General features: G+C 44.9%; 1 protein-coding gene across 13 annotated transcripts in view; it reads right to left on the bottom strand.

Moving 5' to 3' along the window:
• Positions 1 to 913: 913 nt before the first annotated feature.
• NEDD4L (NEDD4 like E3 ubiquitin protein ligase) overlaps positions 914 to 25,857 on the bottom strand; it is a 368,484-nt gene continuing 343,540 nt past the window's right edge. For 9 of the 13 annotated variants that reach the window (XM_010374677.2, XM_030925891.1, XM_030925888.1 and 6 more), the window contains 7 exons: positions 19,678 to 19,751; positions 17,429 to 17,489; positions 15,531 to 15,590; positions 13,864 to 13,971; positions 12,020 to 12,116; positions 11,210 to 11,282; positions 914 to 6,285 (listed from right to left, as the gene is read on the bottom strand). In XM_010374677.2, the coding sequence (XP_010372979.2) occupies positions 6,183 to 6,285; positions 11,210 to 11,282; positions 12,020 to 12,116; positions 13,864 to 13,971; positions 15,531 to 15,590; positions 17,429 to 17,489; positions 19,678 to 19,751 (576 nt within the window). In that variant the 3' untranslated portion in view covers positions 914 to 6,182. The remainder of the gene's footprint in view (positions 6,286 to 11,209; positions 11,283 to 12,019; positions 12,117 to 13,863; positions 13,972 to 15,530; positions 15,591 to 17,428; positions 17,490 to 19,677; positions 19,752 to 25,857) is intronic. The other 4 variants (XM_030925897.1, XM_030925898.1, XM_010374678.2 and 1 more) reach the window with 2 other exon arrangements.

Genomic DNA, 25,857 nt, shown 5'->3' with positions numbered 1-25,857 from the left:
AGACGGAGTCTCGCTCTGTCGCCCAAGCTGGAGTGCAGTGGCCGGATCTCAGCTCACTGCAAGCTCCGCCTCCTGGGTTCACGCCATTCTCCTGCCTCAGCCTCCCGAGTTGCTGGGACTACAGGCACCCGCCACCTCGCCCGGCTAGTTTTTTGTATTTTTTAGTAGAGACGGGGTTTCACCGGGTTAGCCAGGATGGTCTTGATCTCCTGATGGTCAGGATTTTGACAGCACCTTTCTGAGAAGCAACTTGGGGATTCATTATTGAATCTCATTAACTCTCACACAAGTTGAGGGCCAGGCATACAAGGATGCCTTTTGAGGAATAGACTAACATGGATTATACAGATGTTACATAAAATCATTAATTCTCAAGTTTAATAAAAGAATAAAACAGCAGACGGATAAGAATAAATGTGCATCCTTTTAGTAGGCTTAAGCCATGTGTTTTGGGCAGACTTTTAACTTTTTTTTTTTTGAAACGGAGTCTCGCTCTGTCGCCCAGGCTGGAGTGCAATGGCATGATCTCAGCTCACTGCAACCTCTGCCTCCCAGGTTCAAGCGATTCTCCTGCCTCAGCCTCCTGAGTAGCTGGGATTAGATATGCGCTACCACATCTGGCTAATATAGAGATATTTTTTGTATTTTTAGTAGAGACGGGGTTTCACCATGTTGGTCAGGCTGGTCTCGAATGCCTGACCTCAGTGATCCGCCCACCTCAGCCTCCCAAAGTGCTGGGATTATAGGCGTGAGCCACCATGCCCTGCCAGACTTTAATGTTTTTAAAAGGGTGGAGCTTTTAGGGAGATGAAGGAAATGAACGCACTATAAATCTGCAGGCATTTAAACCCCTCTGAAACAATTGGTGCATTCACAAAGAAGTTTTAAATCAAACAACCCATAATACTTGATGTAGAAAATGTTCCAGCTTCCATAATTCTTTATTAAATATTTGACAAGTTGCATCGCTTCTTTACAATGACTTCATTTCGTCACATTAGTCTTTTGCTGTCAGGAAAACAATCTACAGTTTCTCTTTAGATCTCTCAAGAAAAAAGAAAAGCGAAAAGGATTTGTTCTTCAAGAAAACTTTTCCTGTGTGTATCAAATTCAACCATATTTTAAAGCTATTCTGATTGTGAAAATGAGCATTATTCATAAGTTGTCTTAAAAAAAATTCAAGGTAGTTTGGTTTTTACCACTGTATCAAATAGTACTTGGCTTCCTATTAGGTGGTGGGTTTATAATAAAAAGTTATGAAACATTGAGAATTTATTTGGAATGCTTGAAACTTTTCACCTTAAAAGTCACTGCTTTTTTCATGTTTCATTTGATGATAGATCCTGAATTACGAAATGGCAGCAAATTAACATCATCTTCCTAGGGTTTTCTCAGGCTCCAAGGGTCGAAATTCGCAGGACACAGCTTGGAGAAAACTGTAGAAGGGACTAAGCTCTCACCCCCTTTTGAAACCAGATTACTGAATAAAGGTGTAAAAATGCTATACAAATATATACAAATATATTTGGACAGCATATGTACGTATATATGTATAGATATTACATACATAGTAGTGAAGAACAAAGTCACGCAAAGTTAACATGAAGGAAACCGTGACAATCTAGGTGAAATTAGTCTGAGTGAAAGGGGAAAACTGGCTTACATAGGAACACAGATATCTGCAGACACGGAGTTATACAGAGTTACGGTCACGAGGAAGGCTTCTGATGCACTGGTACGGGGTTAAGAATGCAGTGCACGCAAGGTTAGGTGCCAACAGCAATGCTACTCCTTACACACATAAAACCAACGAACAGAAAGACATGCCTTTGAAACATGCATTGCTTTGAGTGGAACATCTTTAACAAACGACGGATGTTTCATGAGACGTTTGCTTGGAAAATTTCATGCCAACAGGAAGCCACCCCTTTTCTAGAAAACATTCTCCAAGCTCCTGTCTGAATGCTACAGCATTTTCTCTGACATACTGGGAACACTCTGGGGTGGGGGTGTGCGTATGCAAATGTACAGACACTGTTCATTAAGGCTTATATAAATTAAAAAAGTGGTCCAAAGAATATCACATTTTTCCCCCCAGTTTTAAAATCTAAAGTACAAAGTGGAGTTTATAAGGATTTGTTTTTTAAAAACACATCTCAGTCCTGAAATTGGCAGTTCTGACATGACTTATCAGGATGTACCCCAATGCCTGAATGACAGAGGTAGCAAGTGATCTTTGGGGTCGGGGAAAGTCAGGAAAAGAGCAGGCCAGGCAGTTAACCTGCACAGCGGCACCCCCTACTGGCAAGGCAGAAAATGATACCAGACAGCACCTCCCACCTCTCCCTGTAAGTACAGGGGTGCAGGGGCAGGGTAAGGAGGAGAGAGAATTAGCACAGTGGGTAGGGGCTGCAGAACTGATTAACCCAGGCTCTCTTTATATATTTTTAAATTTCAGAGGTGAGTACAAGACTCTTAGAAATACAGGAGTCGACTGTTAATGGGTAACTGTTAGAACAATTAAAAAGTTGCTGTGTATGAACCTGGCTTTCAAGAGGGCCACTGTGGCTCTGGCAAGTTAGCAGCGGTGCACACTGTCTATGCAACAATGGGAGATGTAGAAAACCATGCAAATGCTTTGCACACAGTTTCTCAGAATCTGTCACTGTGAGGCCGGGTGCAGTGGCTCATGCCTGTAATCCCAGCACTTTGGAAGGCTGAGGTAGGAGGATCACCTGAGGTCAGGAGTTCGAGACCAGCCTGGCCAGCATGGTGAAACCGTCTCTACTAAAAATACAAAAATTAGCCAGGCCTGGTGGCGGGTGCCTATAATCCCAGCTATTCGGCGAGGCTGAGGCAGAAGAACCACTTGAAGCCGGGAGGCAGAAGTTATAGTGAGCTGAGATTGAGCCACTGAACTCCAGCCTGAGCTACAGAGCGAGCCTCTGTCTCAAAAATATTAATAATAATCTGTCCCTTTGTCCTTACATGGGAGAAATAATACACGCCAAGTCGCTCTGTATCCCTCATTGTCTGAATTCAGGGAATAGCTGATGTCACCTGCTGAAGGGTCCTGGAAACAAAAGTCAAGTGTTTTACCTTTGTTCTTGTGATTTGTTAGAGGACTGGCCACAGAGAAGCATAAACATTTCAGGCAAAAAGGAAAAGAGCACTGAAGCTGGGAGTACACTGTAACACAGAAAATGAATGCCTCATTGCTGTCGGCTCCGGGACCAGCGGTGGAGAGGCACAGGCTGTTGGACCTTCATCCTGCCAGGCGCTCATTCCACGTCCTTCCTCGGGCCAACAAGGGGCAGGAATGCAAATAGCCGGGACACACAGGCAGCCGTGATAACTGATGTTAAGAAACCTGCAATAGGCAGTGCATGAACTCTGGCACGTACTTCTCAGCCTCACGTAATTGGCCCATAATAATTACAGCTTCAGCAGACAACTAAATAAACTGCATTAAGGTGATTTCTCTGGCTATAAAGAGAGCCCGGCCTGCAGAGCAGTGTGGCTGCTGGGACCTCTGGGATAGGCAGCACTGCCCTCTCTCCCCCAGGGCTACTCACAGGGCAGGTCGGGGCCCAAGGAACAGCCCAGCAAACTGCTCCTCACCCAGCACAGAGCACACTGTTTTTCCTGCCACCTGCAATTATGCTGTGAAGATGACGGGGCGTGGTCATCATGATTCAGAATAATCAAGATCTATGACCATTTTAGGCAAAGAGAGAAACTTCGAGAATTGCTGAGGACTAGTGAACCTTGTTTTGCTTTTTTTTAAAAAAATACTAAAACCCCACTTCAGCAATATTTAGTTGTCATTTAAATTAAGCTGGTATTATTAAGGGGTTGATGAACTGAGGTGTCACTCACAATTACTGCCTTCCAAGAATTCATGGGGTGGATTTCAGTAATTCTTGTTTGCTTCTGGCTTAGAAATTGTCAGAATGATTTTTCTTTTATACTTTCCAATACTTGACTTAATATGCATTTAGTGACTATTCTGCTTTTTTCAATATACAGTTTACAAGACGACAGAAGAATCCCAGTTCTTAGGCTAGAACTGGATTTCTCCCTCTACAATTACACGATTACTCTCAAAAACCAAGAAAGCGTACTGCTCAACTCAGGCTCTGGCATGATTCTTAAAAAGAAAACTGACTCTAGACTACAGGGGCTTACAAAAAGGGGATTTTTTTTTTTACCACTGAGACATTTGTTATGTTAACTGTAGGGGAAACGTCTCACCAACAGTCAAAACCAATGAGCAGGATTTTTTTTTTTTTTTTAAGTTACATAGCATCTAAGTTTTCTGATCACTACCAGGTACTTTTCAACCAATAAGAAAAAGGAACCAACACTCAGCTCTGTAGAAATCTACCTTCTTTTAGAAACCTCAGGCCTCTGCACCCCTTTAGACAACTCATTTACGACGACAACCTTCCATGGCTTCTCACATGCCACCCAGGGCACGGTAAAAAAGGCAATTTCTTACACAGAAAGGTCCTTTTTATATAACAAACAGACCTCCCCAAACCACAACTCTTTTGTCCTATTGATGACTGGCATGATATCAAATCTCTAGTGTCCCCTAACTGCCCTGACAGGGTCTAGGACAACACAGGTTAAAAAGGACAGCGGGGTCGTTCAACTCCTACACTGCCTTAGGTGTTTTCTCAAAGCACGACAATTCTGCAATGGAGACTTACACGTGGAAAAGAATCAAACTATGCCGGTACCCTCAGTCCTCTGCCACTACCAGCTCAACAGCTTGAGCTCAGAGGATCAAGTCAAGTCTCTGTCTCACTTTTAATCTAGCGCACAACAGACACAACTCAGGCAGTACACGGTATCGAAGCATGCAACAGGTCATTGGTAACAAAACTCAGTTAGATTAAGTGTACATTAAATAAATCTTTGTAGTTGAGTAGAAATCACAAAACAGTTGGTGAGGACAGGTCTGTAGGCTCAGCTTTACATCCAGGTTTTTATACACCAGCAGCCAGATTCACAATGGATAGATATTGCACCGGAAAGAAGTGTGCAGGGAAAAGAAATCATCATCACATTTAATGTTCATGATAAAAAAATAAAAACAAAACCAGACATGACTTCCATGTAGTACATAAAGTGCCTTCAGAATTGGTGCATTTACAACAAAAACTGGTTATTTAGCTACCATTAGCAAACACACACAAACAGGAGACTGAACAGATCTGGTTTCCACAGTTTTGAATCAAGCAGTGCCAAGTTTCATTCAAAATGTCTCTACTACAAACAGCAAAGAGGAAATAGAATAAAAGATGACTGTACAGCGCCAGGAAGGGCTAAATAATTTCTCTGATGAGAAATGGGAGTCCAACCCTGTCTCAAATGTGTTAGAGCACATGTAATTACTTCTAAGGAATAATGGTGTGATTCCTTTCAAGTCAACACAAAATTTGTCATGCTATGTTACAATTCTCTCGGTCTGTAGCTATTAGCTAAATTTGTACAAAAAAACCCCAAAACAAAAATGTAATATCCAGTTTTTCATTCTGAGTATGGAAAAAATTATTATGTCTAATATTATATTGGAAATTCTCTCAAAGTACTTGTCTGTAGAAGGTTTTTGGACAAAAATTTGCCTTCCAATTCTAATAAAGTAGAGGGTGGAGGTGTCAGAGACTTCAAAAATAAAAATGTCATTGACATTAAGCCTGGTATGAAAGTGAAATATAAAAAAAAAAAAAATGCTCACTTTTCCAAGTACATGAGACATCTTTAATCATAACGAAATAAAATCTGAAAATCGGTCTAAATCATTTTAAAAAGTAAACATGAGTTGTAATACTATACCTGTAGAGTGATTAATTCCATTCATTGTCATTAGAAAGGATGTAAAATATTTATTAAGGGCTTTGCCTGCAGAGGCACAACATAAATAGCATAAGTCCTCCTGAAATGTAATTAGTGTACACATCAACCAGTTGATAATTTGTGGTGGGAAATGCAGAAACTCAAGCTTGGACCAGGTTCCCACATCCGAACTTGGACGAGTGCATGGCGAAGGCTCGGCTCCAGGGACCATGCCTGCAGCTGCTCTCTGCCATCGCCTCTGCAAAAGTCTGTTAGGCAAATGCAAAAGTGCAAGCAGAACTTGCTTGAAGAACAAACACCCCCGAGGCAGAGGGTGCTTAATCCACCCCTTCAAATCCTTGAGCATTTTCCACGGCCATGAGAAGTTTCTCTCGTAAATCTTCAAAGGTTTCATATGGAGGTAAGTCGAGGCGATTAAAGCTGCAAAAGGAACAAAAAGTATAGGTGAAAAGCCACAACAACACTTCCTAGATCTGGTTAATAGGGCATGGTGCTTGAGTAAGAGAATAAAAAAGCCTTAACCAACAATTTTGATTACCTGGAAAAAAAAAAAAAAACCCCAAAAACCTCTAGCTATGAAACATCCACACTAAGTAAGCTCTTGTAATTTGCAGAGAAAGAACATTTTCGAATGCTCCATGAAACCTCTGCTGTAGTCAGATGCAGATCTTGGAACAATCCTGGTGGGAAGGGAAACATGAAAAGCAAAGTAACTGGCAACATTTCCAAACCCTTGGACCACAGAGTTGATGCTTTTGGAGTTACCCACGAATTAAGACTGTGTCTGTCTCTAATACTATTACTTATTCCACACTAGGCCTCAAGCCAAGTGCTTTTCTCTCTATTAACTCACTTCATTTTCATCACAACCCTATGAAGCAGGTCATGTTATCTCCATTCTGCACAGGAGCTCCTGGAGCAGAGACAAGGTTCCTGAGGTCACAGTCTTTGTCATACGGCAGACCCACAAATAGAACCCAGGCTGTCCAGGGCTCCGAAACACCAGTGCTAAGCTACCTCCTCTGATCAAAGTCAGGCAAAATTGACATTTGCTATGCAAAGCTGCGTTTAGAGAAAGTCCCTACATATCTAGAGGCTTCAGATGGGGGCGGCAACTGCAATAGTGAGGGTTTTCAGACAAATGGATGGCCTCTGTGCTTCTGTGACATGGGGAAACTGCACACAGGGGTGCCAAGTGGATTGGATCAGTGGGCCTGGCATACAGCAAATGCTCAATTACTCAAGAGATGGTATCAGTGTGAACACCTTTCAACATTTACTGAATGTCTACATGGGGCTCAAGACCAGAGTCTCTAGCCACAGAACCTGCACCTCTGTGTGTGTGTGTGTGTATGTGTTGGGGGGTGGTTGCTGATGTTTATCTGTCATGAAAATGGCATGCACACTTGCCACAGCTCATTATGACATAAGAGCTCAAGTTCACGGAGTGCTCACCATGCCCCACCAGTCTTGTCTCAATGTTATGAACCCTGGCAATCACCTTGTAAGGCAGGTAATGCTTCATCCCTATTTCACAGAGGAGGAGTTTGAGACACAGTGAGGTTAGGTAACTTGCCCAAGGTCACACGGGGTCAGGTACAGCCCCGGGGTGCTCCAAAGCCCAGCTCTTGAAGTGCACTTGTGCTGTCTCTGCCGTGAGTGCTCACACTGTCTGTGTTTAAAACCGCCCCCTCCAGGTATTGATGTGTGATTCCAAGAACGAGCAAAGTAACTTCCTAGTTTTAAAAGCTAACCATTCACACGCTCGCTTCAGCAGCACTTGCACATACACTAAAAGCTAACCATTGTCACAGCCACAGAAAAGAAACAAATACTGTAGAGGCCCCTTTAACAACCCCTAAATGTTGAGTAAGTCCCACTGAGTTCCACTTGGATTCTCCAATAGCTCCTACACACTAAAAGACAAGAGAATAACACTGTGCTTCTCAAACTGGGGTTCTCAGAAACCCAGGAATCCTAAACGAGTAAGTTCGAATAGAGGCTTTTCACTTTCTGTTATCATATGGATAAAGACAGGACTTCACATCTATAGATGGCATTTAAAAGAGGCTTTCACAGAAAGTGGCTTCAGGCTTTTCAGCTGGGGTTTCACAGTCCTGGGCCTGCAATCCCTATCGGGGTCTCAGGCCCTTTCTTGAGGATCTGTGACCATTTTTTCCCTTTAAAAAAGGTCCGTAGATTATTCAGGTTTGAGAAACACTGGAATGATGAAGAGAGAGGCAAAGACGGGAGGTCAAGATCTGAGGTTCTGAATCATGCTGCTTAATGCTTCATCACTTTGCATCTCCGTGTTATCTGTAAAAAAGTGGGTCATAACATCACCCAACTCTTAGGACCACTGTGATGATGGTATGAGTCAATCACATCAAGTGCTTAGCACCATCCCCAGAATGAACTGAGTGCTTGGTGAGTGTGAGTTCCTATCATTTCAGAGGTCAGGACACACGGACCTGGCTTTGGTCTGCACTAATGAGCCGGGTGACCTTAAGGAGCTCATTGTCCTCACAGGGCTTCAGCGTCCTCATGTGGAAGATGCATGGGCTGAACAAGATGATTTTTGTTTGGATCTTCCTAAAAGGGCAGGTGAGCCTGTGATTCTTAATGAAGAAGTAATTTTAAATGTCTGAGTAGTGACCTTTTACAGAACAATGAAATGACATCCTTTGAATGTCAGACACTCAATGGTCACCATTGGAAAGCTTAATGAAAGGTACCCTCATCACAGAGAACCAGATCCTTCAGCTTCTGCTCTTCTAGGAAATCAGATTTTTATTTTGAACTTTAAGTGTGTATCATAAAACATGGAAGAAATCAAACCTATGTATGGCGAAATTTTAGGGCGGAACTGTTGCTACGAAACAGCCAGTGAAGTTCCTGTTTCCTATGTCAAAACACAGGCAGGGTCAGGTAGGGAGGAAAAGCCATTTCAAAGAAACAGCAGAACAGTTCCACTCACGCTAGCCAGTGTTGCTTGCAACTGCCAGTCCCCACCATCTGGGTCAAGTTAGTCTGGAAAGAACATCATTGGGAAAACTACATAGTTGCTTTATTTCCACGACACATAAAGAGGAAGGTAAGTTCTGGTAAGAGCCAGCTGGGCTGTTCCCTCCTGTAGGAGACCTTTGCCCTTCCTAGGGAAGAGCTATGAATTTTCAACCCTGCCAGCCTATAAGAATCATCTGGGGAGCTTTGAAAATCCCACTGCCCGGGTCACACACCAGACCAATGAAGTCCAAATCCCAAGCATCAGTGATTTCTTTAAAGTTCTCTAGATAGTTTCAACATGCAGCTGCGGTTGAGAACCATTGAGTTCAGAGGTCTTATCTGGGAAGTTCTACTTGCGGCAGAATCATGTGGGCTCCGAAATAAAAAAAACAGCTCAATAGTAAGATATGTGTCCCTGAAGTCATGGAGAAACATGGGTTGAATGAACACGAAATTGGTTCACTAATTTGGTTTCCTTGGAAAAGTCTAAAAAGAAAGTGGCTATATCAACAGAGGCAGTGTATCTGGTGTAGTGGTTAAGGGTGCAGGCTCTAATTCTGGTAGACCTGAGTTCAAATCCTGTGATCTGGGAATCTGTGACTCAGGTAAGACCTGGGCCAGCCTTCTGACAGTCCAAGGGAATAGCATATCTCATAAGGCTGCCATACAGATTAAGCAGTGCCTGACCACAGATGATGACTCTGCCCAATAATTTCGCTTTTCCTAATCTTCATCCTGGTTAGTACTATAAGCCTGAGTTCCGTATCACCACCCACAGTCCTGGGGCTTGGCTCAACGCCAGTGCCTTTCATATGGAGGCCAGTAGAACCCAGAAAACCACATATGACTCAGACACTGTTTGGATAAAAGCTCTGAACTACTCAAGCATTCTTCCCTTAGAATAAAGCCAGAGAACCATGGACAATGACTGCTCTGGATATTCATCAATTTTAGGCTGGAGTCAGCTTGCTTTCAAGGCTCTGACAGGCAATGACCACATTCTTTCCATTTGGAGAGTCATGTGAATGGTATGAATGGAAAAAAAAAAAGACTACTTTTTTGGAGAGGCAAGGGTATCCCACAGAGGTAAAAAACCTTTCACAGTCAAAAACGTGTTTTCGCAAACACATTTTCATGAGAATTCTCTCCTGGCCAGCACTTCTAGTTTAAGGGAAGGCATTTCCTGCATGGAGTGTGTGGTTGCTCGTGTTAGCTCAGTACAGCCAGAGCAGGCTTTGTAGACCCCGTTGCATGAGAAACACAGGGCTACGCTGCTCACCGTTTTCCAGAAGGCCCACTTCCGCTGCTTCCCCAGGAGCAAGAAATGAAGGCTTTTGCAGAAAAACCAACATGAGGGACATGGGAGTTTGAGTTAGCAAGAGCTCCCTGAACCTGGCTTCAAGAAATCGATCCTGTCTAGTCTGCATTTGTGCTGGGCTTCACGCAACTCTTCAGAAAACAACCGGACCCTTCTGCCTCACTGTGTCTCCTGAGAGGGCCTTCTGAGGGCAGCCACGCTCCACGCCTGGGCATCCCTGGCCACGCGTCAGCCCTCTTACTCTCCTCCAACCACAGTCACATTACTGCTCAATTCCAGGGAATTACGGGTTATTCACGGGCATAGAAGGCCTTTGAAAAAGGATGTTTCCACAGGGTATTTTGTCCTAATTTCTCAACCAATTTAAGATTGGAATAAAAACCCAATGTATTTATAGAGGGTGAGAGCTGCCTCATACATGTATGGTGAACAGTGAAAGCTGCATTACCTAGAATAACGAGGGAAAGACGGCTCAGAGGAGAAATTCCCCACGGCAGGGACGCCTGAGCCCTTTATGTGCCAAACATACTGAGTGCATTACGTCTTTTTTTTTTTGAGACAGAGTCTTGCTCTGTCACCCAGGCTGGAGTGCAGTGAGTGGCACAATCTTGGCTCACTGCAAGCTCCGCCTCCCGGGTTCACGCCATTCTCCTGCCTCAGCCTCCCAAGTAGCTGGGACTACAGGCGCCTGCCACCATGCCTGGCTAACTTTTTTGTATTTTTAGTAGAGATGGGGTTTCACTGTGTTAGCCAGGATGGTCTTGATCGCCTGACCTCGTGATCCGCTTGCCTCGGCCTCCTAAAGTGCTGGGATTACAGACGTGAGCCACCACGCCTGGTCTGCATTACGTCTTATTAGCACTACTGTACAATTCCTATTTTCATCCACATCACTATCCTTTAATTCTCTAAGCTACTTACAAACAGGAAACAGAGCAATCTACAGCCTCGAGCCCAGCACCATACCCAGCTAAGTAGTTCAAATACTGCTGTTGACGTGCATGTGTTTTTGCCACTCACCATGTGTGAGCTCTGGGCAGTTTCTCAGGACTGCCCCATTGCTCTATTGTAAACAGCTGAGGACCATTGGAACCTAGACAAGAAAAGAAAAAGAAATGTTAAGAGTACTTGGGGTAGAAGAATGAAGGTATGGTGTGGTCTGCAGTCCAGCTACTGTCAGGGCAGGGTTTGCCCCCAAGGGTGAGGTCCAAGACACTCTCTTCTGCTGCAACACTGATATTTAATGTTGAGGGAAGCCAGAGGTCTGCACAACCTCACAGAAAGATCGCATTGTCTCCAGAATGGAATTGCACTAAGTTTAACAAACACAACAGTTATACGGAAAGGCAGGCAGCTGCAGCCTCTCGGCTGGACCCTGGAAATTTAAACTTCAAACTAGTTTTGGAGGTGGCAGGGCGAATGAAATGTGACCTTCAGTATGCAAAGTAGAGAGTGATTTTTAAATCTATAGTAAACATGGAAAAATTCTGCCTACTGGAGGTGACTTCACAGATCAGTTTACACCATATAAATGACCCTGCAAAACCCAGTGTTTAATGATTTTCTAAAAAACTAAACCAGGAAAAAAAAAGAGCAGCCTTATGGATCTCTTCACAAACCGCCCCCCAATCCCTCGAGGTAGAAGCACCATGTTGTCTATATAAAGTACAGATAACAGCACTTTAACTGAACTTTTATGGGACCTATGCATGGCGCACTGTCCTGAAAAAGCCTTCTGCAGAGGCCTGGGCAGCAGGGTTCTTGGGCCAGAGTTCATGCCTGGCTGGAAATTCCCAGGAGGACAACTGAACCTAATGGTATCCTGCTCACCATAAAGTTCGGCAAATCCATTCATAGGTACTCGCGATGTCCCTGTGACAAACTGCAGTAACCGGATACGCTTTTCGGCGTCCATGAGTAGCACAGCCTATGAACAGAGGCAGAAGGTCATTATATCCCCCACGTGACCCATGGCACATGCTGCTGTCATGCAGGCAGGCAGAACTTAATCTTATTTATATTGCAATGTAAGACCTAGACAGTTGACTCTGAAAACTGAGTAGTTTTTTTATGGCCACAATACGAGCTGGCCTCTCTAATCTAAGAGACTGAGTGATCACAACGTCCATCTCTTTCTTCTTCTGCCAACAGGCCAAAATAAATGATATAAAAAGCAAACTCTCTGATGGCACCGAGCTCATGTTTCTCTGTTCGAGGCTTACCAGTTCCCCCTAAGCCAATTATAAATATACAGTATTTAAGATTTGTCATCACAAGAGGAAGCCAGGTTATGAGATGGGATTTCAGACTGTAGACATGTTCCCTAGAAGACACCATTTTATCAAATGAAAAGAAAAAAAAAGCCAAACAAAACAAAATAAAAAAACACAGGCAAAGATGGGGTTCTAAAACAATCTGTGTATCTTACATAACTGCATTATTACAGGAATCCAGGTGGCTTTCCTGGTAATGTCACTGGGACTATTTAAAACAAGCCATGTGAGACCTGGACTAGGATTTGAAGACTCTGCATTTTTTTTTTTTTTTTTGAGACGAGTCTCGCTTTGTCGCCCAGGCTGGAATGCAGTGGTGTGATCTCGGCTCACTGCAAGCTCCGCCTCCCGGGTTCACGCCATTCTCCTGCCTCAGCCTCCTGAGTAGCTGGGACTACAGGCACCCGCCACCACACCCGGCTAATTTTTTGTATTTTTTAGTAGAGACAGGGTTTCACCGTGTTAGCCAGGATGGTCTCGATCTCCTGACCTCGTGATCCACCCGCTTCGGCCTCCCAAAGTGCTGGGATTACAGGCCTGAGCCACCGCGCCCAGGACTCTGCTTTTTTCATCTCTATTGCTGCTGGCATTTGAAATAGTAATAATAGGCATTTAGAAATGTGAAAAAGGCTGGGCACGGTGGCTCACGCCTGTAATCCCAGCACTTTGAGGGGCCGAGGTAGGAGGACTGCTTAAGCCCAAGAATTTGAAACTAGCCTGGGCAACATAGTGAGACCCCATCTTTAAAAAATAAATAAATAAAAATAAAAGAAATTTGAAAAAGTTAAATGATTCCTTTTTGGGGTGAAGTAAATAATCAGTCTTTTTGGGGATTTTTTTTTTAAGTTTGTTTATTGTATCTCCCTTGGACTTGGACTCATCCATTCCTATTTTACTTCCCTCCTAAGCTGAACAGGATACAAACACTGGCCCTAAGACAATAAATCAAAGTTGTGTTATCTTTGGTTGAAAGATACACAGATCAAAATATTTGTTGGAATGTATTTTAAAAATTGAGAGAACGACTTCTTAACAGAAAGTGGCACTTTGCAAAGCCAACCCTGAAGCCTGTTTCTGCCCTGAGGAGCCCCCCATTTCTATTTACACTTTGGAGGACCAGTCCCTCAAGTAAAAGTCACTTTCATGAGGTGGTCAAGGAAGGCCAGTGTGCTTTTATAGTGACCAACTTCATTCAAGTCTAGCTGTCTGCTCCAGTTACAGAGGAGCCGCCACGGGGCTGCTGGCTCAGTTTGCCTCTTCCCTCCCCCAGCAGTCCAAGCTCTAACAGACCCCAAAGCCAGCATCAATCCTGAAGTCAGACCACACGGAGGGCACCACACAGCTCTCAATCCTGCCTCAGGTGGAGGACAAGGGGCAGAGCCGGGCCCTGGAGTTAGTTACCTTCCAGAACCACTGAATGACAGGGTGGTTTGGACAGTAGCCGTTCTTGTAAATAGAATGCTGTCTCCAGTCATTCACGTCCACATCACCGAGGCCGCACATGAGCAACTAGGAAGAAAATTTACCAGATGTAAAAGCAGGATGTGAAAGCTGCGAGATCACACACTGAGAAATGACCGCCCTCAGTGCCAGCATGTGGTCACTGTGCCGTGAAGGTAAGCTACCAAATCATAACAGAGGAAGGCAGACACCTGTTCCAGGCTCCACCTGCCACAGCAGATCACAGAGGCAGCAGTCACGAGGGTGGCTCAATTCGAACCCTGTGCAAGCCATGGCATGTTACATTGGATATAAAAATGCCACAGTCGTCCTCTCTATCCCTCTAGGCTTACGCACGGGACCCATGGATTTTCTCACGCTCCAGCAGCATCTGCGCATTACATGGCTGCTTCTCCTCCTGAGAGGTTATTCTTCTTATCTGAAACCATCTCCCTACCCACAAAAGAATTAGTGCTTATGACAGCAAGAACTTCTCTCCTCCAGACTAGTCAATTCCAGTGATGACAAATCACCTCATCTGATCTGTCCAGAGGCCTAAGAACGGCAGACATATGCCAATGCTAAGGCATAACTGGGTCTTCGAGTTAGCATTTAGTCTAAGGTTTGCTGTTCTTATTACACAACTCTCCGTCAGGAGAGGTTTCCTGTGGACGAATGGAAGAAATTCCTGCAAAGGTACCAGAATGAAATGGAAACAGAACTAAGACAGAAGTCTGGAAATAAAGTTCCTAGGCCTGACTGTGCCAAAACCTTGCTGGGTAAACCCAGCTGCTCTCTGCCTCAGTTTCCCACCTATAAGAGGAAAGGCTTGAGGTATATGATTTCCACAGACATCATCGATCTTGAACTTTCTGTTTTGAGATAAAAGTATAGAAAGCCAGTCTATACGGGAAACGCTCACTGGATGTGGATGGGGCAAACAGCCGAGTCCCACCAACAGCTTCTCAACAGACACAGTCTTCCTCGTTTCTCTCTACACAACAAAGGGTGAGATATTCCTTTGTTTTTAAAATGGCTGTTGCTCATGCTCATCTATGTCATCACCAAGAAGCTGAACCAAACAATCATTAAACCACCTTTTGCTACTACCTTGTTGCCTTCTGGTATTTTTCCTCACTCAACATACACCACTTCAAGTTCAACGAGACATCTGTTCTATAGGCCCAAGTAGCTGCTTATTGGCCAAGACCCCCATTTGGCTGCCACGGTGGGGGTGGAAGGGGATGCAGCAGGGGATACTTGGCCAGTCTGGTAGTGTAGGCAGGTTGCTGCTGTCCAAAGGGCTACTGCAAACCTTGTTTCTACTTGTTGTGGCGATTTGCCTTGCCTGGTGCGTAGGGCCATGATCCCAGCTCTGCTCAGTGGTCTCTATTCACTAGGCATGTTCCAGAACTGCCCTCTCATGGGCAAGGCAACTACAGCTGATTATTTTTGCTGTTCCTTACTCCCACATTGGCAAACAAGCCCCATAAGAGACAGGTAATAGAATTCATCTAAAGTTATTCTCTAGGACATTATGGATCCAAGAATATAAAATATTACTTGTAAAGTAATGAGAAATATTTTTAAAAATCCACTTTACATAAAATAATGTTTATAATACAAACCTCCAGCTCATTTTCATCAAAAATTTTAATCAAATCAATAGGAAGCAGTTCTGTGAATCCCTGAAAGAAAAAAAAATCATCTTAAACACCTATTGCCTTGAAGAAAAAAAAAAAACAAATTTCACAGGAAAAACAAACTTTTCTGGTAAGCCAGAAAAAAATATAATCTCTCCTGACGATTCCTACGTCAGAGACAGTATCAAGTAACTATAGTTCCAGTAAAAACAGCACAGTCACTATAAATGTTTTGAAAAATCATACAATCTAGAAGATTCAAGTAGTGGAGTAATTTTTGAAACCTGAGGAGAATACTGGATACTGTAGGCAGGTGGATTCCAAAAGCCATTTATAACACCGCTGTGAGTCAGTGCGTCCTAAAATGCACAGGCCACAGATGTGTAAGAGACACACTTAAAAATAACGTGCTGGAGGCATGGAGAAGAAACACAGAGGGAGGCGGGTGATGGGTGCAGAGACTGTGCGCCCAGAAAACCATGCTCCAGTTCCCAGGGTACCACTAACTATGGCGTGATCTAGGACGAGCTCAGCTCTGCTGGGCCCTGCGCACTGCCAAAGTCGTGTTTCTGAAGGTGTGGACCGCCTGTGGTGGGACCCAGGAATCTGCTTCCTGGGATTTCTTATCTAAATAAAGAATGAAACCTGACATTCTGTCCTCCCATTTTAAGTTCCTAAGGCCCCGAGTTGTTTCTGAGTGTGCTGCCCGGGCTTCACTCATCCTGTGTAAGTGTCTGAGTGAAGGGAAATAATCGTCCCGTGAGAGCTCTGCCTCAGTGCAGAGAAAACCAGTCACGTGGACGGGAGGCCGTTTCCTGTGTGATCTCTGATGTAATGAATACTATCAGATTTAAGAAAGAATTTCACTTTTGGTCCAAGTGGAATACTGTCTAAAATGATCAATCCCTCAGCCTCTGCTAGGAGCCTGGGAGCATCCCTGATATTAAAAAGTTGGATCTGGGCAGTGCCTGCTTTGCTCTGTATCAGGGTAAAAGTTGTCATGAGGTGGCTGGGTATAAAATAAAAACTAAGCTTAAGAAAATGTGTTTTCCATGTATCTGTATAGAAAATAATCTGCAATGGATTATTAACATAGCCACAAAGAAAAAGGGCAGGGGATTAAAAAAAAATGCTCAGGGCTGGGCGTGGTGGTTCATGCTGGTAATTCCAGCACTTTGGAAGGCCAAGGCAGGTGGATCATGAGGTCAGGAGATGAAGATCATCCTGGCCAACATGGTGAAACCCTGTCTCTACTAAAAATACAAAAATTAGCCGGGCGTGGTGGCACATGCCTGTAGTCCCAGCTACTCGGGGGCTGAGGCAGGAGAACTGCTTGAACCTGGGAGGCAGAGGCTGCAGTGAGCCAAGATCATGCCACTACACTCTCGCCTGGGTGACAGAGCGAGACTCTGTTTCCAAAAAAAAAAAAAAAAAGCCCAGGCAGCAGTGATCCATGGAGGGTGGCGAGGCACTGCGGGGACTGTGCTTTATCATTCAGCTTTGAGCCCTCGGGCTTCTTGGAAACTGTCACTGCAGCAAAAGACAGCCTTCTCTTGGGTACCACCTGAAACTTCAAGACAATGGTTCTAGATCAAGTTTGTAAGATGTCCTCTTTAAACAGGACAAATATAAAACTAAGAAGTCAAGCAGGAGAACTCGTGAAAAGGAAAAAGAGGTAGTGGCACAGCAGTTGAACACTCTCGTGCTGGAGACCGGCCAGTGGTGTGAGCTGTGCGATCCCAGCCTTCCCGCGGGGTCCCCAGCCGCGCCCCTGTCTCTCAGTGCATGATCAGCTCCACCACACCAGCCAAAGGAGAAGCGAGATCCCTGCTCGACCCAGGACCAGAAGCACATGGCAGAGAACCCTGGCCAGCAAGGCTTACCTCCAAGAAGGCGTTCATCTGCTTCTGGACCCTGTTCACAAATCTCCACTGGATGACTAAGCTGCAGGAGAAAAGAAGACAACATTGAACCACCTCTGTCATCACTAGCGCTCACTGCTTTCTTCACAACAGGGAGTGCTTCTCCTCCATCCGTGACAGCAGAGCAGAGGGGAGGGTCTCCTCTGTGCCCCCACTGTTCAGCTTATTCACGGCTTCTTTCAAGACTCCCTGGAATACCCATGAAAAACGTAAAATCTCACTGGACACTTCAAAAGAGTAATTAACTTCCCCCACATCAAGGTTTGGCTGACCTAAACTGCTTTAAATGCTTAACTGGTTTAAAATGCTTTAAATGCTTCAATTGCTTTAAAATGTGACAACATAGAGAAAAGGGGAAAGTTCATGGGGTATGAACACACAGGTATATGTGTATAAGATGCACACACCCATATACACACCATATATATATATATATGTATTTGTAAAGAGTACTCAGGACAATGCATTTAGTTACCTAATATTTCATTCTCATATCCAATGTGCTAATATTCAACAATAACATATAAGCATTATCAGCAAAATGATTTGCACTCATAATTTAATGCCAAAATTTAGAGGATGAATGCTAAGACCTCCTTACGCAACTGAAGTTCATCAACACCAAGTTCCCTGTGACAGTGTTTAACGCACAGCATAATTGATCACAAGGCAAATCTACTCTGGATGTCATCTGAGACATTCCATCATTCTGAAGGGCTCTCACCTTCGGAGTGGTACCACTGTAACCATGGTAACGGCCCTGAGGACCAGCCTGCAGCACAACCACTGTACGGCTTCTCAGGTGGCACCTCCTGGGCTACAGTGATCAGCTCAACAGCATTCTTCTGGCACCAGGGGAGCAGAGGTATCAGGGAGCAGCTGGTGATTTCAATTATACTTTTCAAAGTAAAGCTAGCTGGAACCCTGCCTGACCCTGACTCCCACCACGTTTGAACCCTAAAAGAATTAACCGCAAAGAATGGTGCAAGACACATATCACACATGTCAGAGCCCTCAGACTTGAGACCTAGGTCACCCTGGGCTAGAATATTTTTTAAACCCCACACAGTCTGTACTTTCTGAAGGAAGACAATGGTGTCTGCCAGGGTGTCATCAGCTAAGATTGTTCAAATTCAGAACAAGCGTGCCAATTAATGTGGCCAGGTAAGAACTGATGTATCTTATTTCTCACCTATGTATTCAGCATAGCAAGCTTTCAACTTGAGAGTGGAAAAAAGTTTGCCATGTAATAGTTCCAGTCTTTGCCGGGATCTCTGACTAGAGACTCTAACACGCTCCGCTTCTTCCTAATTAGGAAGGACAGTAGGTTTTTCTTTGCAGATCACACTGAAAGGTGCTAAGACCCAGAGTCAATTCAACAGCTGTCTGAATTCAAGACCTCTGACCAATTCCAAATGAGAAGAAAGGAGGGAGCCCAGCCTGTTGATATGAAGCACTGAATGCAAACAAGGAACTCAGGCCACTGCGGCGACCCACAAGGGAGCCACAAACTGCACACTGCAGTGCCCACGTCACGTCTGCACAACGGGGTCTCCTTGGAAGATCCCAGAGTTATGCATTTGAAGCACACATATACACTAAAAAAGAAAACGTAATGTGCCCAACAGAGAAAAAACTTCTGTCTGGTACAAATGTCTTAGAATCACTTAAGAGCCAGACTTCCAAAAGGACTCAACGTTTTGTTCCACTCTGAGACTGAGATTGAATTAAGAATATTACAAATACCAGAAACAATTCCTTAGGGTTGCACATGCTGAATTATTCCTATCCATTTTAACTATTTCTATACATTTCTATTATGGAAAAGAAGCTGGGAGAGAGACAAAATATTTTTTCTTTGTTGGTTCCTAATTTTGCCCCGCTGGTCACTGACACCATGGCCCTCTGTTGCAATTCTAAATTTTAGTTGATATCCCCATATTCCAAAAGGATATCTAACATATTACTCAATAATATAGACCTTTTCTCCCTCCTCTGCTCCTTTATAGGGGAGCTCATGATACAAGACAGACTTTCCATCCCATATTCAACTTCCCATGAGCCCAAGCCAAAAAAGAACTCATATTGTTGAAAACTGACCAATAAACTCATGCCCATAATAAACGCGTGAGCTGATTCAGCAAGGGACAGTGACCAAACATGCTGTTCAATTTATTTAAAAAAAAGGCAGTAAATACGTGTATACGTACTCGATATATTCCCTTTTGTTTTCATTTGTGACCATTATTTCCGACCCATTGGGCTTCAAATCCACTTGGTATGTCTGTAATTACAAAGATAAAACAACAATTACTTATCACAAAGTTATCTTGCATATTATTACTGAGTAACAATGTCTTACTATAAAAGGAAGACAACATGTATTCAGAAATATTTCCCAGCAAATGGGCTCTGTGCACAAGAGAATGTACAATGAGGCTTTTAAACTGCTGGGATGTTACACAGTTAAAGATGCTATCATTAAAGGCAAATTGTTTTATGGTTACTTACGACTTTTAATTATTCTTCATGTATTAGCAATAATGAAGAGCAACATTTTTTCATCTGCTATTCATTTATCAGGAAACTAATTATGTTTAATAGAGAAAAGAACAGGGGACACCCATCAAGACTCCAGAAATCCAAATTCTAATGCATTCTGTTTCTGAAAATTTTCTAGTTATAAAAAAGGATGCATGGTATTTCTTTCAAAAATGCAAACGGAAACTTAAAGACAAGAAAGAAGCTTAAGGATCCAGGCTGAAGAAACAGATTTATCTGGTTTTTGAAGACATTTATTTGCATCGGATGCCTTCTCCTTGCTCATCTGCCCCAAAGCTTCCTCCCTTAGTGCCACCCACCATCATGAATCAAGCAGCTGCAATCAGGGCAGCCCTTTTTCCTATGCTCTGACCCAGATCTAGCTTACTATAATGCCCTATATAGCAGTAACCAGCATGAGAGAAGGGAGAAAGGCCTATTATTTTAAAATAATTTTTTTTTTCTCATTGTACAAATTTTGGGGAAAAAAAGGTGGAAAAATATAGCACCTACACCTCTCCTACTGAAAGAAAGCCATGCCACTATTTTGGTGGGATTCCCTGTAAGTCTCTTTTCCTCTGCCTGCAGAGTAAACCAAGCTGGGGGAGAGGGTTTTCCAGAGTAAGTGTTAGGGTGGTACCCAGGAGGGATGGAGGTTCCACGTTGTGATAAATGCTGTGCTCTGGCAGAGGCCGCCTCCAGGGGTTCCTTGGTCCTGCCACCTGCACCCAGGAGATCCTGAACCCCTCCGGCCCGAGCACTCGCACCTGTGTCTCTCATGCGGCTTCTCCATGCACTGGCTCTTGTTCCCATTCACACTGAGATGGCTTTTCAACGTAAAACACATTCATCATCCAGCCAGTCCCTCTACATTTTCTTTTCCTCTATTCAGGAAGGAATCTCATTTTTCCACTACACTTTCCATTTCTGCAAAGTCAGCTGAAGTCTTCACTGTGCCCAATGTGAATTTTAATCCTGTTGCTGCATTTCCGGTTTTGCTGACATCCTTCATTTCTCCATTTCCCTTTCCAGCTGCCATCCTCCCAGTGCATTCCATTTTCTCCCAGGGGCCATCTGCTCCTGCCCCGTACAAGCCGTGTCGGGGATGGAGGATGCCAAACGGTTTCCACTCAGGGGTGGGGTGGGGATGTTTCCACAGCGCAACACCGCAGTTCGTGGCTGTTGGCGGAGGCGCGCGGACAGTGCTCATTCATACGTTTTGTTCTACGTGTTAATGACCCAGGTTGGCTTTTCTTTTTTCCCCATTTATTCCTCCCCAGGAAGCCTTGTTGTTCCTTCAGTAACAGCTTTCTTATCAGATGCACGTCACTGACACGTTAATAAATCCCAGCCCAGGCGTTGCTATTGAGAAGGCTTTTGGTACAGCTCGGCTACACTCGAGCCGAATCTTTCCTCCCACCCTTTCCCCCTGCGCAGGGAGAGGGAAGGAGGTGAAGCACATAAGCATCTACAATCCTGGTAATACACTCCTTCCAGCACTCATCCGGCCCTCTTTCTTTGATCATAGAGCCTTCCTTGGTGTTGCCTGAAAGTTGTGATTTCCAGAGAGCTACTGAATGAGCGGGTCAGCCACAGACAAAGTGGGGAAGGGAGGGCTAAGGAGGAAAACACTCTGCTTCCTCCAAAAGCAGCATCCAAAGAGAAAATAAGCCAGTGTCACTGAGTGCAGGGAACTGGTTCTCACTTTCACTGTGGGAGGGAGTCTAATTGGTTCAATCTTTTTCTGAAGATATTATAATTTGGCAATAAGCATCCCAATTTAAAAACTACATATCCCTTCTCACAGTTATATGAGTATTCCACAGTTATACATAATTATGTTTACATAGAAAATACTGAAATAGCCTAAACGTCTACCAACAGGGCATGGATAAAAATAAATGGCACGTCTACAAAATAAAATTCAGCATAGTCATTAGAATGCTATAGACTGATACTTAGTGACATGAAAAGGTATGTGTGATATATTAACTTGAAAACGGTTTTCTGTTCCTGTGTAGTTTGCTGAGAATGATGGTTTCCAGCTTCACTCACAAGTGGGAGTTGAACGATGAGAACTCATGGATACAGGAAGGGGAACATCACACACCGGGGCCTGTCACGGGGTAGAGGGCTAGGGGAGGGATAGCATTAAGAGTTGTCTCAAAAAAAAAGAGAAATACCTAATGTAGATGATGGGTTGATGGGTGCAGCAAACCACCATGGCATGTGTATACCTATGTAACAAACCTGCACATTGTGCACATGTATCCCAGAACTTAAAGTATAATAAAAAAAAATTTAGGAGACTGAGGTAGGCAGATCACGAGGTCAGGAGTTCAAGACCAGCCTGGCCAACATGGTGAAAACCCATTTTTACTAAAATACAAAAATTAGCTGGGAGTGGTGGCTCACGCCTGTAATCCCAGCTACTCAGGAAGCTCGGGCAGGAGAATCGTTTGAACCCGGGGCGGGGCAGAGGTTGCAGTGAGCCGAGATCACACCATTGCACTCCAGCCTGGGCAACAGAGCGAGACTCCATTTCAAAATAATTAATTAATTAATCAATTGATAATAAAGAAAATGGTATGCAGAGTAGAATTTCACTTCTGTAAAAAAATCTGTGTTTGTGCTTACAGAGAATAATTCTGGAAAAAGTAAATAAAAGTTTTAATTCTGAGTTTTCTTGAGATACTGGGAATAAGTGACATTTATTTATTTTACATATTTTTATTATACTGGCTGTATTTTTATTATTAAGGTTAATATTTTATAATCAGATAAACTAATAATTTTTGAAAGAAATGAAAAAATGGGCCCATACTGCGCATGCTAAATGAGGTCACAGCAGTAAATCATCCTGTGCGCAGCTGCCAAGTCTCACGGTTGATTCTGACCCTGGGTTTCTCTGTGGGAGAGTGAGGGGAGGGCCCAAGGAGGGTCACAGGATGAAGGGTTTATAATTCTGCTCTCTAAGCTACTAGGTTGGGGTCAAGTCCCCAGATTTTGGTTCCTCCCGGCTCGAGCCCTCAGTGGTACAGAAACGCATCCTTCTAGGGTGCGTTGCAGGCGATACTTTCATGAGTTACAGGTGACACTTTCATGAGAAGCAATGACCACTCCTCAAATTCCACTTTTGAGACAGGCTGTCGGGGGCTGATCGTGAGACCGTCTCCTGCAGTGCAGGCAGGCGTACTGTCCAGCCCGCTACACTGCCTTACTGCCACTGGCTGGTGCCCCCGAGCCCTTGCTGGTTGGGCACGAGGCTCCATGGGAGCTGGAGAAGCGGGGACCATGCCAAAGCTGTCTGATTCTAATGCTCGCCTCCAGGCACACAGATACCCCTGGGCCTCCATTCCTGCCTGACCTTCACTCTAACTACAGCCTGTGTTCTCCTTTCCCCCAGATTTGTCCCTTCTTAACGTCAGCTATTGCCATCACAGGAGGGGAGGGACTGTATGCCATCAGCACCGAATGCCAGGTGGCAGCGTGACAGTGTCAGCCCTAAGCAGGAGAAGGCGGGGCAGTGTCACACAGGGGCTGCTTTCCGCCCTGCACATCTCCTATAGGTGCTGCGGCAGCACCCTGGATCCCGTCATGAGGGTGGACAGCATCCCAGAGGAGGCAGAGACCCAGCAAGGTGACCAAGGAGAAACACCAAACTGCAGATGGAGCTGGTGCTGGCACCCAGGGGACCCGCTCCCTGGTGAGCAGTCTGCAGAGCCTCCTCTGTGGGGTGGATTCTTGCCACCTTCAGCCACGAAATGCACACCCCGCCCTCCCAGGGCTTTCTGGGCCATCACCCTCCTGTGCCTGGGCTCCTGGAGGACCCCACACAAAGAACACAGTGCCCAGCCACATCAGGTGCTCAGCAAGCGCTCACGGGAAAACACTGCAGTAGAAAAATTCCTCTTTAAGTCTACTGGCCCCAGCATAAACTTGGCTCTCTTCCTCACAGAGATCAGAGGAACCTCTGGCGGACTCCCCGCCTTCGCCAGTTAACAACCTGATTCCCACACATCTCCCTGACTCTCCATAGATGCTTTGTGCTGCCTGGGAAGCTGCTGAGAAACAGCTTGGATCACATCGAATATGCTGAACTCGGCGGAACAAGGCTTGTCTGCTTGTCAGACTCCATTCTTGGAAACCAAGCACTGCTGGGCAAACTCCCATCGATGGGTGCTCACAAATCCTGCAGGGCATGGCCTCAGGGGCAGTCAGTGCCCTTCACCCCCATCACTCCACCAACCAGGCCTTCCTCATCCTCTCCAGCCTCTCCAGCAGACATCAGCGCAACTACCAACAGCACGGAGGCAGTGAGTCCACACCAGCCTTCCGACTTCCCATCTCCCCAGGTGTCATCCCTGTGTCCCTGACTGGCCTGGAGGGGCCGGGGCCTCAGCCCTCCCGGGAGCCACCTCCAGCTCTGGGCTCTTGGTCTGGCTCCTTCTGACTTTGGCCAGGACATGCTCTGCCCTATCCCTCATATTGACCGTTTCTGCCTTTTCACTCACTGCCTCCCCGCAAGTGTTTCTCCACGTTTTAATTTATTATGGCTCCCTAAAGAGCCTTTTTAGATTCTTTCTGCCAATGACCCATCTCTCTCCATGAAATCTTAACAGAGAGATCCACAGTACACCTGTGGTATGTGCTGTGGCTTTTGGGAGGGCCACAAACCACTTTAATGTCTGAGATGATCTCCTCCAAGAATCCATTTTTGTCCCCTTGGGGTGATCATTCCTATGGAGACTGGCTCAACCTGATCCAGGCCTGATCCTAAAGAACCTTCCTATACGGCTGCTGCCCATGCTTTCCCTCCAACTACTGCACAGCCTCTCGAAACTTCTGGTACCTCTTCAAAACAACCGAATCAGGCCAGGCACGGTGGCTCACACCTACAAGCCCAGCACTTTGGGAGGCTGAGGTTGGCAGATCACTTGAGGCCAGGAGTTCGAGACCAGCCTGGCCAATATGGAGAAGTCCTGTCTCCACTAAAAATACAAAAATTAGCTGGGCGTGGTGGCTCACGCCTGTAATCCCAACACTTGGAGAGGCCAAGGCAGGTGGCTCACCTGAGGTGAGAAGTACGAGACCAGTCTGGCCAACATGGTGAAACCCTGTCTTTACTGAAAATACAAAAATTTGCCGGGCATGGTGGCGTACACCTGTAGTCTCAGCTACTCAGGAGGCTGAGGCATGAGAATTGCTTGAAACCAGGAGGCAGAGGTTGCAGTGAGCCGATATCCCGCCATTGCACTCCAGCCTGGGTGACAGAGTGAGACTGTCTCAAAAGACAAACCCATAACCAAATCAGACGATGTTCTGCTGAACTTGCAATCAAGAATTTTCACTTGTTACAGCCCTAAAAGGGTTCCTCCTCCTGGTGGGGGGCGGATATGTGCACACAGCAGTGAATGGGGGTCTGGTTTATTCTTCCTGCTTGGCACAGGATCATAGTTCAAATACTGACATTTCTTTAGTGGAAACTTTCATATTAGGCCCTAGAAACCAGCAGTCCCAGATTCTTACCAATCAGAAAGAAAACAAATTGCAAAATAATGGCAACAGCTGCAGCTTTATTACATGAAGGAACAGCTACTAAACTTCATGGTCTGATATTTCTAGCTGTGAAATTAAAAAAAAAAAAAAAGCTTGAAACACCGTGGAAGGCTGACTGCATGTCTGTTTCAACCCATAGCAACTGTACTCGCTTTGCCCCACTGCGGAAGCCACTTGACTGTTTGGCATTGGGGAGGAATGGGCTTCCTTCTGGGTCAGAGTCAACAGTTTTGCAGAGGGCCACAGAGGTGAGAGGCTTGTCCGGGCATCATGCTAATGCCTAGATTTCC

The sequence above is a fragment of the Rhinopithecus roxellana genome, chromosome 21, assembly GCF_007565055.1.
Source record: "Rhinopithecus roxellana isolate Shanxi Qingling chromosome 21, ASM756505v1, whole genome shotgun sequence".
Taxonomy (NCBI): domain Eukaryota; kingdom Metazoa; phylum Chordata; class Mammalia; order Primates; family Cercopithecidae; genus Rhinopithecus; species Rhinopithecus roxellana.
This window is presented reverse-complemented; position numbering and strand designations above follow the sequence as displayed.